The following is an 11506-nucleotide window of genomic DNA, read 5'->3' as shown; positions in this document are numbered from 1 at the left end:
GTAAGCCAGAGAGGAGGCCAAAGATGACCATCAGCAGGCGATCCAGCCCGTAGCGGCGGCCGTAGAGCGGTGTGATGTCGCTGCAAGCCGCAATAGCCGGCGCGAGCAAGGCGCAGTTGTATTGCCCACAGCCGCGCTCGATTTTCTTCGGGACTCCGCTCCACCTGCCACCAGCACCTGCGCGTAAGCTTGCTGTGCTCCCCGTCCAGCCCGCGCCTGCCCGCCCTGCCCGCCCAGCCGCGCCGCCGCCCGCGTCGCCGCCCGCCTTTGTCGTCTGCGAGGAATCCTCCCGACCGCCGCACACCGCCGCACGCCGCCGGGGGACCACCGTGCGCGTGACCAGGCGCGTGCTAGACATTCGTGTGGCCTTTCTGGCCCGCGCGCATCCCGGTCGAGCGCGTCGGTCGATGCACGCGAGCACGGGGACGAACCCCGGATCCCACCTGCTCGCGCGCCGGTCGCATCGCACGCTGGGCTTGCAAGGACCGGTGCAGAGGCTGCAGAAGGAGCAAAGATGTGCCAGAGCCGCGCAGGAACAACCCGCTGACCCGCAACATCGCGTTCGCAGGATGTCGTCCTTCTTCCGCAGTGCAGCAGACTCGGACTCGTCGTCTTCGTCGTCTGACGAGGAGGAGCTCCGCTCTTCCGGCTCCGACTCGGACTCGGACGCGCCCCAGCAGCAGCAGAAGAAGGCCCCCGCCGCCGCTGCGGGCAAGGGCCGCTTCCTCCGCAAGACCGACTCTGCCTCGTCCGACAGCGACTCGTCCGACAGCGACGACTCGGACTCGGACTCGGACAGCGACGATGAGCCCCGCCGCCCGGCCGCGGGCGCCGCCGCCGCCGCTACTGCCGAGGCGGCGAAGAAGCCCGCTGGCTCGCGCTTCCTCCGTGGTGCCGCGTCCGACGACTCGGACGACTCGGACGAGGACCGTCCCGCGGTCGTCAAATCGGCCAAGGACAAGCGCATGGACGAGGTCGAGGGCTCGGTCAAGGCGATCGAGAACGCGGCCAAGATCAACGACTGGGTCGCCATCTCGAACGGTGCGTAGCGGCGTGACAGTCGCTTGCTATTGTCGCCACAGCTCATGTGTCGCAGACGATGGTACTCACGCTCGATTTGCGCAACAGAGTTCGACAAGGTCGTCCGCCTCGTCTCGCGCATGACTGCCGACCCCATTCCCGTCGGCTTCTACCGCGTCCTGTCCAACCTCGACGAGATGGTCGCGACCGCGCAGGGCAACCGCAAGAAGATGAACGCGACCAACTCGAAGGCGCTCAACTCGATGAAGCAGAAGGTCAAGAAGGTCCAGCGCGAGCACGAGTCGAGCCTCGGCCGCTACCGCGCCGACCCGGAGGCGTTCGAGCGCAGCCTCTCGGCGCCCGCTGCCGCCGCCGCTGCCCCCGCACCGAAGAAGAAGGGCCCGATCGCGGTTGCGGCCGACGCTGACGGCGACGACGACGGTTTCGAGACGGTCGGCGCGCCCAAGGGTAAGAGCGGCGCCGCCGCCGCTCAGGCTCAGGCGCAGGCCTCGTCTGAGGGCATCTACAAGGCCCTCACGGCCGTCCTAGAGGCGCGTGGTCGCAAGAACACGGACCGCAACGAGCAGATCCGCACCCTCGATGGTCTCCTCGAGGTTGCCGCGACGACGTACCAGAAGATCCGTGTCGTCCTCGCTCTCATCGCCGCCCACCTCGACTACAATCCCGCCGCCAACGCCTACATGCCGCTCGAGTCGTGGTCCGCCGCGCGCGAGCAGCTCGACGCCCTCCTCCAGCTTCTCCTCGACGACGACAAGTACGCCGTCCGCGAGGAGGCGCCCGATTACGACGACCAGGTCGAGCGCGCGCCGTCCGAGAGCGAGCCCGTCGTCGTCATCCGCGGCAGCGTCATGTCGTTCGTCGAGCGCCTCGACGACGAGTTCACCAAGAGCCTGCAGAACCTCGACCCGCACGCGGGCGAGTACATCGACCGTCTCAAGGACGAGCGCATCATCTACGCGACCATCGTCACTGCGCAGGTCCTCTTCGAGCGCCAGGGCGCCGTTGGGCAGGACCACCTCGACCGCGTCGTCATGCGCCGCCTCGAGCACATCTACTGCAAGCCCGATGCCGTTACGCGCGCGCTCGAGGCGTCGCTGCCCTCGGTCGCGAGCCAGTCGGCTGTGTGGCCCTCGTCGACCGAGTCGTCGCAGGCGTCGTCGTTCTCGGCGCTCGCGCTCGTGCGCGCGCTGTGCGTCCGCCTGTACAAGACGACCAACTCGCTCCTGCGCACGCGCGCCATGCTCTCACACATCTACCACTACGCCCTCCACGACGACTACTACACGGCGCGCGACATGCTCCTCATGTCGCACCTCCAGGACACGGTCGGCAACGCCGACGTGCAGACGCAGATCCTGTACAACCGCACGGTCGTGCAGGTCGGCCTGTGCGCGTTCCGCCTCGGCCTCATCCGCGAGGCGCAGAGCACGCTCCAGGAGATCTTTGCGACGCAGCGCGTCAAGGAGCTCCTCGCGCAGGGCGTCCAGGCGCAGCGCTACTCGACCATCACGCCCGAGCAGGAGCGCGCCGAGCGCGCGCGCCAGCTCCCGTTCCACATGCACATCAACCTCGAGCTCCTCGAGGTCGTGTACCTCGTCAGCTCGATGCTCCTCGAGGTGCCGCTCCTCGCGCAGAGCGCCGGCGACGCCGAGCAGCTCAAGAAGAAGGTCGTCTCGCGCACGTTCCGCCGCATGCTCGACTATGCCAACCGCCAGGTGTTTGTCGGCCCGCCCGAGAACAAGCGCGACCACGTCATGCAGGCGACCAAGGCGCTGCAGCAGGGCGACTGGCGCAAGTGCGTCGAGCTCGTCCACGCCATCAAGGTCTGGGGCCTCATGCCCAACGAGAAGGAGGTCAAGGAGATGATTGCTCGGTGCGTCTCTTCATCGCTCGCTATCTGGCTCGCCGGGGGGTTCCGCTGACGCTGTTCTCTTCTCGCGTTGTCAGCAAGATCCAGGAGGAGGGCCTGCGGACATACCTCTTTACGTACGCGCCGCACTACACGACGCTCTCGCTCCAGCACCTTGCGACGACGTTCGACCTCCCGCTGTCGACGGCAACGTCGCTCGTGAGCAAGATGATCTGGACCGAGCAGCTCGACGCCAAGCTCGACCCGGTGCAGCAGGTTGTCGTCCTCCAGGCCGAGGTCGTCACGCCGCTGCAGCGCCTCGCGCTCTCGCTCGTCGACAAGGCGGCGCAGCTCGCTGACGGCTCGGAGCGCTACCTCGACGCCAAGCTCGCGCAGGGCAGCGACCAGCAGGGCGGCCCCGGCGGGCGCGGCGACGGCCCCGGCGGGCGCGGTGACGGGCAGCGCGGCGAGGGAGCGCAACGGCGCGAAGGCGGCGAGCGGCGCGGCGGCGCAGGGCGCGGCGGGCGTGGCGGGCGCGGCGGGCGGCAGGGCGGCGCAGCGAGTCGGTTCAACCAGGGCGCGCTGGGGCGGTCGATCCAGGTCTGAGGAGCAGATCGCGCACACCGGAAAACGGGGGTTCCGTCGTTTAGACGCTGTACTGCATTCTTTCTTTTCCTTTCCGTCATCGTCCCGCTTGGTTCGTCGAGCAAGGCAACGAGGAGAGGATGGCGCGACAAGTCGCTTGACTGGCTGTTGATGCTGCGGCGGTGTTGTGCTCAGGTCACTTTACTCTCTGTTGGTGTGCAGATGCCCACTGCAGAGTGGGAAGCGCCCATCTGCCGTCATCGGTTGTCGTCTGGCGCGACGAGGCGACACTCTCGTTTCCTCTCCACTCTCTGCCTTTTTCCTATGCGAAAGGGCGAGAATGGCGCCACAGCTACCTCCAGAGCTCGTACTGGCCTGCCTGCAGCAGCTCGACCCCGCTGACATCCAGACGATCCCCACCTTGGTCGCCGCTGCCCAAGTCTCGACGTCGTTCGCCGCGCTCGCAAAGGCGGCGGTGCTATGGAGACCCGTCGCAGATGCGCAGTATCATCAGCACCGGCCTCCCTCCGATCGAGCCGCGTTCGAAGCAGATGCTTTCGCCTATACCGCCTCTCGTCGCCGGAAGGACCTCCGCGCTCGCAGCCTCGTCCGCGAGCTCCAGCGCCCGTACAACCGCCTCGAGCTCGTCGACAAATTGCGGCAGCTCGGCTCCGACGTCATCGAGAATCGCTTGTGGGCGCCGAGCGAGTTCAGCGAGGACAAGCGCCCACAGAGCTGGCTTTCCCTCCGCCATTGGGCCAACGAGGCACGCCGCACGCTCCTTCGTGACGAGGCGATCGAGCTCTGGCGCGCGATCGCCGAGCGGGATGCACGGGGCGAGGAGGCCGACGACGACTTTGAGCGCGGCTTGGATGCCTTCGCTGCGTTCCGCGGGATCGACCCAACGCTGCTGCCGCGCGAGCGCTACGACGTCTACCGGCACCACCAGGAGCTCGTCGAGGCGACCAAGACACTCCCGTTCCAGGGTGCGCAGCAGCTTGAGTACCTCGCGAACGAAGTCCATGAGCATATGAAGCGGCTCCGACTCGGGCCCGCTCTTGATGGAACGTTTCACAACCTCGACAACCACTACGTCGAGATCGTGTGGTCGCGCGCCGAGCTGCACCGCGAGGGCGAGAACGAGGGCACCCTTCCCATGACGCTCGTCGCGATCTTCTGCTCGCTCGTCCGTCGCCTTCCCATCGCGCGTGAGCTGGGCATACGCGCACGCCCGATCGGATTCCCGGGAACTGTGCTCGCCGGGCTTGCTTTCGACGGCTCGAGCGAGTGGACGTACTGCAACGTCTTCAAGGGAACAACAATCGTGCGGCCTGCGGCGCTGCGCGAGATGCTAGCCGCAGTGGGACAGCCTGCCCTGCCCGAGTTCCTCGAGCCGGCGAGCGCAAAGGCGATGGTGCGTTGTCGCGTTCGTTCCCGCCTTGCCACTCGGCTCACAAGCCTTTGTGCACGTCGACAGTGCCTCCGCGTAGCCCGCAACATCCTCACTTCGATCCGCTCGGGCGACCAATCCATCGGTGTCCCGATCGGGCACAGCGTCGCCACCTCTGCGCTCTACTCCGTCGCGCACGCCCTCTTCGTCTTCTCGTCACCCCCGTCGAGCGGCGGCGCGCCGCAGCCGTTCGAGCGCGGCGTGCAGGACCAGTATGCCGGGTGGCTGCGCTCGCTCGTGCAGAGCGAGTTCCCTCTCGACGTCTCGCACCTCGAGCGCGCCGTCGCCCCCGCGCTCTCGGGTGCGCTCGCGCGCGAGACGCGCGACCTGTGCGCGGCGATCCGCGCGGACGACCAGGGGCCAAGGGAGCAGAAGCTCGTCAGTGCGCGCATACGGTGGCGCATCGGACACGTGTTTGAGCACAGGCTCTTTGAGTATCGCGCGGTGATCCGTGGGTGGGACTACCGTTGCGAGGCGAGCGAGGAGTGTGCGTCGGGAGTCTCCCTCCCTCTCCGGCATCCTTCCAATGCTGAGTCCGGGTCATTGACGCTCTCGGTTGCACGACGGCAGGGATCCAGCAGATGCGCGTCGACTCGCTCCCGTTTGGCCGCGCGCAGCCTTTCTACCACGTCCTCGTGCTCAACGACGGCTCGTCGCGCTACGTCGCGCACGAGAACGTGACCGACTTTGCATTCGCGGACGAGGACGCCGTCGTCGAGCGCGCGCTCAAGATTGACGGGATCGGCAAGTGGTTCAGGCGCAGAGAGCGAGCAGAGAATGGGCGGTGGGTATTTGTCCCGAGCGAGGAGGTCGAGGCCGAGTATCCCGATTCGTAGATGCTCCCTCACGTATAGAGACTTGCTTGTACTCTCATCACTCACTGCTGGCCCAGACGATACGGTCATGATCGCTTCTATTTCTCACTTTTTCCCTAGACCTGCCGCGTGCTGCGTTGTCTTCTGGATGCACGTCGCCACTGTATTGAGCGAGCGGGAGAGAGCCATCAGCATCATGCTGCTGAGCTCGGGACCCAATCAGAGCGAGGCGCACCTGCTCCTCGCACGCCGTCCTGCTCGAGACTCATCAAGCCGGCAATGGTGCACCCGCCCGGCGCTGCGCGAGTGTACATGGTCGGGTCAGCATCTCATTGCGACTCGAGTGCAGTCCAACCCATGTTGACGTACTGGTGACGCTGTCCTTGAGGACAGCCGGATGCGTCCCCGTTTCGAGCACCATCCTCGCCGCGCCCTGCATCGCTGCGGCGCGTGCACATGGACCAGGTCTCAGTCACTCCGGCAGACGAATGACGAGCGAGAAACGCACTCTGCGCGGCGAGCTCGAGCGCGTCGGCGGGCGGGACGCCCATCATTGTGCCGCCTGCAGCCATGGCTTCGAGCAGGAGGAACATGAACGCCGGGCCGGACCCTGCGATCGCCGTCACGGCGTCAAAGTGCTGTATAGCGCATGGTGTCAGCAAGCCTAGTCAGTCTCTGCAGCTTGGAAGGGGCGGGAGGAGGGAAGGACGGAACCTTCTCGTCCATGAAGCGGCAGCGGCCGATCGGCGTCAGGAGCGCGAGGAGCATGTCGCGGTACGAGGGTGTCTGCGGCGCCTGTTCGTCGAGAGACGAGATGACGACCATCCCTTCTCGGATCTGCGCGTGTAAATCCCGCCGCATGCGAGTGTGAGCTCTCGAAGCGTACCGACAACAGCGCGAACGCACCCGTGCAGGCGTGTTGGTCATGACGCGCACGACGGTGCACGAGTTGGGGACCCACGCGCGCATCTGGGCGATGGTCGTCCCCGCGAGGATCGAGACGACGAGCTTGCCCTCGAGCGCGGCGGCCATGCCGTCGGCTTGCAGCACGTGCGAGGCGAGGTAAGGCTTGCAGCTGCGGGTCGTCGGAGTGGTCAGGAGGTGCTTCGAGCGCTACGGACCGGGAAGCGCGAGCGAAGAGAGGGCGGAGACGGACCAGAGGAGGACGACATCCGACTCGCGCACGCTCTGGACGTTGTCGGCGCTCTGGCGCACCTCGACGCGTTTGCCGAGCTCGCCGAGGGCGTCGAAGGTCTTGCGGAGCTTCTGCGCCGACTCGGCACGGTTGACGGTCGCGATGAAGCTGGAGGAGAACGCGGCGGGGTTGTGACAAGGGCGATGCCACGCAGGCGACGAGTCAGACTGGGTACTACGAGGCTGCAGAGCGACACGCACCGGTCCGGGCGGGCGTCTTGCTCGGGTTTGGCGCTATCGTGGTTGAAAGAGGAAGCGGACGCGAGGTTGTGGATGACGCCCGAGAGGACTGCGACACCCATTGTGCCACATCCAAGGACACAGAGCTGGTACGGCATCCTTTCACGATCCGTGCAGGCAGTCTGAGAGCGGAGAGATGGAGATGTGGGGGCCGTGGGAGGAGGAGCGATACGGAGGCGGTGAAAGCGTCGAGCAGCGAGGGCCCAGTCTAATGACGCAGCTCAAGGGCGGTTTATCCTGCAGGTCGGTGCACTGCACGTAGCGGGAAGCTGACGACGCGAGGACTTGGGCCGCCCAAGGCATTCGCGGCTTTCGCTCCGCCCTTCTCCTCGCTTCGCCGCTCCCGCAGGCGTGCTGCACAGAGCTTCGTGCAAGCCTGGTAGCCCTCGAGTCCCTCGCACGTGAACCCGCTTTTCTCTCGTGCGCGTCATCGCCCTTCGCTCGCTCTCGAAGCGCTCTTTCTTGGGCATCTTCGACTTGTCCGCACTGCTTGTTCCGCGCGCTTCCCGTCCGGTTTTGGGTATGCAAGACCATGCTGCGCCTCGCAGAACTGTTCAGCATTCCCGTGTGCCCTCGTCGGCGGACTGTCACCTCTGGGCAGCGTCCGTTGCGTCCGGTGCACCCGATAGCAGCATCACCGAAGCGCCCGACTTACGTGACGACGATCCTGTCCTAGACTGGCAGAGCGGGCAACGCGGGTCGCGGCCTGTTCGGCACAATGAGCCTGCCGAGGAGGAGGATGCGACCGAGGAGGAGGGAGACGGCGCAGCGGTTCCCGCGTACACACTGCCGTCGATGCACGACGCACGCACGGAGGAAGAGGCGGCCTGCATTCATGCGCTGTTTGCCACCTGGACAGCCTGGCTCACCTCGGACGACCCGCCTGAATCGCGTTTCCGCCAGGCTGCCCGCGTCGTGCGTTCTTCAACATCAAGCTGTGAGGGATTGTTCTAATCTAATATCCGCAGTTCTCCAAGAAGTAATTCAGAACTGTACAAGGGACGCTGGACGGCGCCGACCTCGCTGTTCTTCGACAACCTCCTGCGCGAATGGGCCACATTGGCCGCGCCCGCTCGACCCTCGTACAAATTCGTGGTAGGCGAAAGCAACCTGACTGTGCGTGGCTTTGTCAAGCCTTATCCTGTGAACGAGCTGACCTTCCTTGCTCACAGGCCGCCAAGATGCTGCTCTACCGCTCTTACGCCGGAAACGACGGTAGCGTGCGTATCGCCGTTTTCGTCTCGGCTACTCATCACCTGCTTACATCTTCTTCCGTTCACAGGGCTTCGTCTCGCCGCTCGACGAGATATCGCAGGACCTTCGGAACCTTAGTTTGGGACGCCAACTCACCGAGGAGAACATCAGAGCGCATCTCGAGCTGCTCAACAACGCCGCCCAAATCTTCGATGGCGGCAATGATGATCAGGCGAGCGTCTCGTCACTGCACTCGTCCGACCGGACCAACGCGAGCAGCGCCCTCTTTGACGACGAGGTGCCAGACCTTCTCCAAGCATTCGTCTACCTGGCAAAGCTGTCCGCCGCGTTGCGCGACCGCATTGCGGCAGAGCGCATGCTCATCACAAATGGAATCCGGATGGACGTCTTCCAAGCAGCGCACATTATCCCTCACCGGCCCTCGAAGCTGTACTTGCTGTTCGCCCTAAAGGTCGGAGCAACTTACGCAATCTTAATTTCCAGCTTGTGCTGACCTGTTTACCTACTAGATCATGACCCTCCTCGCGCTCAACGTCTTTTGATCCCACCTTCAACATTGATAGTCCGGTGAACCTTTTCCAACGTATGCTGCTACTCAATCAGGCGTCATCACTAGTGCCTGACATGCCTCCCTGCCGTTACAGTGGAGAACGAGTGGCATCCCATGTTCGACAAGGACGCCATCCTAATTCTGCCGCATCGCCCGTTCCTTCTCGCCGTCCTCGAGCACGTCCACACCTCCGGCAGGAACTCGCAGGGCGCCGACAAGCCGCTGTATGTGAGTCATGTTGTTGATCCCTTCTCTTGCTGTTACTGACCCCGTCTGTCTGCGCAAACAGGTCCTCCTTGACGAGCTTGCGACGCCACACACTGTTGCGACCCTGCCATATACTGTCTATGCGCTTCGGCCGGCGGTCGTCAATGGTTTGATCCTCAATGATATCTCCAGCGAGAACCCATACGGGCAGCCGTACCTTTCGAGCGCCGACGGCCTCTTTCGCAACCAGGCCGGTGAGGCGCTCGGTCACCGCATCTTCTCCCGCACGAAGACGCGAGCGAGCTCGATGGCCTTCATCATCAACGGCGCAAACAAGGTCATCTTTGCGCTACAGAAGGACGACTTCGATCTTCCGCCCGCGGTTGTCGAGGACGCTCTCTTGTGCGTCTCAATCGTCTACCACCTCATCTGCAACGCCGCGCCGCATGCCGAGATGTTCAAGCACGCGCTTTCAGCCGCCTCGCTCGCCAGCGCCAAGGCTCACACGCGCTTGAAGCGCAAGCACGAGCGCGAAGACGCCGCGTTCAGGTAGACATTCCCATTTTGCGAGCAGCTCGCTCGATTGTCCTGCTCGGCGATGCCCCCTTCCGTGATGCGATAGCTCGTGCAATACCTCTGTGCTCTCCTATATGCTCTCAACGACGCACTCGAGTCTTGGGCGGGTGAGTCGCAGTGAACGTCGCAGTCGAGCGCTGCTTTGTGATCGCGCATCCCTCTCTTGGGGTCACCGTCCGTGCAAGCTCGATTGAAACGACTCGAGTCGACGGACACTGCTAGCGACTCACACGAAGGACGAGAAAGCGGAACATGAGTTGAGGAGAGGTGCGGCTTGCACGGTGCAATTCGGCGCATCCCTTGCTCGCACAGTCTGCGCGGCTAGAGACTTGCACGATGGGTCTCGTCGACTACGGCTCAGACTCGGACTCGGACTCGGCCCCTGCCCCATCCCGCGCCGCTGCTGCTCCGGCTCCTCCGTCTCGCGCTGGCGGCCTTCAGCTCCCGCCGCCAAAGAGCGGCGCACTGAACCTGCCCCCGCCCAATTCCGTCTCCGACGCAGCCCCTGCCGCACCGCCCAGGAAGGCAAAGGACAAGGGCCCCGTCCGAATCCTCCTCGACCTCCCCGCGCCCTCTGCCTCTTCAGCGGCGGACGCCGACGCCGATGAGCCCGCCAAGAAGCGTCCCAAGCTTGCACTCGGTAGCAGTGGCAGCAGCGGCGCACCGTTGACCGGCCTCGCTGCCATGCTGCCCAAACCCAAGCACGAGGTAAAGGCGCCGCCTCCTCCTCCCGCTGCCGCAGCGAAATCCGCCGCACCCGCAGGGCCGAGCGGCCTCGACGGGCTCTTCGACGGCGAAAATGCGGGGGCCGCGGCGGCGCCGGCGAGCAAGCCTGCCCCCATGTTCCTCCCGCCTTCAGTCGCAGCAAAGGGGAAGGGCAAGGCGGCCGCTCCCCCTCCTCCACCCGCAGAGCCTGCTGTGGACTTCTTCGGCATTGGTGCGTGCTTTTCTCGCTCCCTCTCGTAGTGTCCGAACCGAGAGTCCTGACGCTCTCGAGTGCCGCAGGCTCCGTCACCTTCGCCTCCTCTTCCGCGTCTTCCTCCAGCTCGAAGCCCTCCCGTACCTTCTCCGCCGCACCCTCCGTGTCCTCCGCCCCCTCCACCTCTGCCGCTGCGCCTCCCGCAGCCGCAAAGAAGCCGACTGCCGCAGACCCATACCCAGGGTTCACGCAGCTCCCGTCGGGCGAGTGGGTCGCAAAAGACCAAGAGACGTACGAAATGTGGATGGCCTGGCAGCAGCAGCAACAGCAGCAGCAACAGCAGCAGCAACAGGAGGCGGGCGACGTGCCGCGCGGGTTTGACGACGCCGCGATCCGCGACCAGGGCGGGTTGGTCGATGTCGACGAGGAGAAGCAGCGCGCGAGGGACGCGTGGGCGAACCGACCGAGTCAGGTTCCGGGCAAGGAGGGCGACGAGAAGTACAAGACGGCGGCCGAGGTCCGCGGGGTGCGTTTGCCTTTTCCCAGCTTCCCTCTCTCACTGTCCCGTGCCGTGACTGATCGATACGGGCTTGCGCAGATCCCGAAGCAGCTCGGCGGGCAGGCCAAGCGCAAGCATCAGCTGTCGAGCCTTCTCGCGGCCGCGCACGACAACCGCGCAGAACTCGAGGAGCGCATCGCCCAGGCGCGGCAGAACCGCAAGGGCGCCGGCAACAAGTATGGTGCGCCTCTCTCTCTCCTGCTCCTCTGGTGTTTGCGTGCGCACATTCTGACCTCGCTCTTGCCTCGACAGGATTCTGAGCGCAGCATACGTAGACCAGCTTGCAACTCGCTCGTCCTCTGGGGC

At 65.0% G+C, this 11506-nt stretch overlaps 5 protein-coding genes across 5 annotated transcripts; 4 read left to right on the top strand and 1 right to left on the bottom strand.

Annotated features, from left to right (window-relative positions):
- Positions 1–569: 569 nt before the first annotated feature.
- NIP1 (translation initiation factor eIF3 core subunit c) lies at positions 570–3496 on the top strand (the record flags this gene model as incomplete). Its single annotated transcript, XM_076651196.1, has 3 exons — positions 570–1041; positions 1129–2914; positions 2989–3496. 3 exons carry the CDS (start codon positions 570–572, stop codon positions 3494–3496), a joined length of 2766 nt encoding a protein of 921 aa, XP_076503231.1.
- A 319-nt stretch (positions 3497–3815) lies between these two features.
- JCM10292_001417 (uncharacterized protein) lies at positions 3816–5761 on the top strand (the record flags this gene model as incomplete). Its single annotated transcript, XM_076651195.1, has 3 exons — positions 3816–4889; positions 4953–5412; positions 5496–5761. The coding sequence occupies 3 exons, from the start codon at positions 3816–3818 to the stop codon at positions 5759–5761; spliced, it is 1800 nt and encodes a 599-aa protein (XP_076503230.1).
- Positions 5762–5845: 84 nt separating this feature from the next.
- On the bottom strand, positions 5846–7272 carry PRO3 (pyrroline-5-carboxylate reductase; the record flags this gene model as incomplete). Its single annotated transcript, XM_076651194.1, has 8 exons — positions 5846–5901; positions 5976–6038; positions 6110–6181; positions 6249–6378; positions 6455–6577; positions 6647–6815; positions 6897–7043; positions 7136–7272. The coding sequence occupies 8 exons, from the start codon at positions 7270–7272 to the stop codon at positions 5846–5848; spliced, it is 897 nt and encodes a 298-aa protein (XP_076503229.1).
- A 697-nt stretch (positions 7273–7969) lies between these two features.
- Positions 7970–9699, top strand: JCM10292_001415 (uncharacterized protein; the record flags this gene model as incomplete). The annotated part of the gene is made up of 6 exons (XM_076651193.1): positions 7970–8089; positions 8347–8394; positions 8457–8827; positions 8953–8972; positions 9034–9167; positions 9229–9699. 6 exons carry the CDS (start codon positions 7970–7972, stop codon positions 9697–9699), a joined length of 1164 nt encoding a protein of 387 aa, XP_076503228.1.
- Positions 9700–10058: 359 nt separating this feature from the next.
- JCM10292_001414 (PRCC domain-containing protein) lies at positions 10059–11460 on the top strand (the record flags this gene model as incomplete). Its single annotated transcript, XM_076651192.1, has 4 exons — positions 10059–10659; positions 10728–11167; positions 11240–11381; positions 11453–11460. The coding sequence occupies 4 exons, from the start codon at positions 10059–10061 to the stop codon at positions 11458–11460; spliced, it is 1191 nt and encodes a 396-aa protein (XP_076503227.1).
- Positions 11461–11506: the final 46 nt, after the last annotated feature.

The sequence above is a fragment of the Rhodotorula paludigena genome, assembly GCF_050403205.1.
Source record: "Rhodotorula paludigena JCM10292 DNA, Rt_paludigena_JCM10292v1_ctg47, whole genome shotgun sequence".
Taxonomy (NCBI): domain Eukaryota; kingdom Fungi; phylum Basidiomycota; class Microbotryomycetes; order Sporidiobolales; family Sporidiobolaceae; genus Rhodotorula; species Rhodotorula paludigena.
This window is presented reverse-complemented; position numbering and strand designations above follow the sequence as displayed.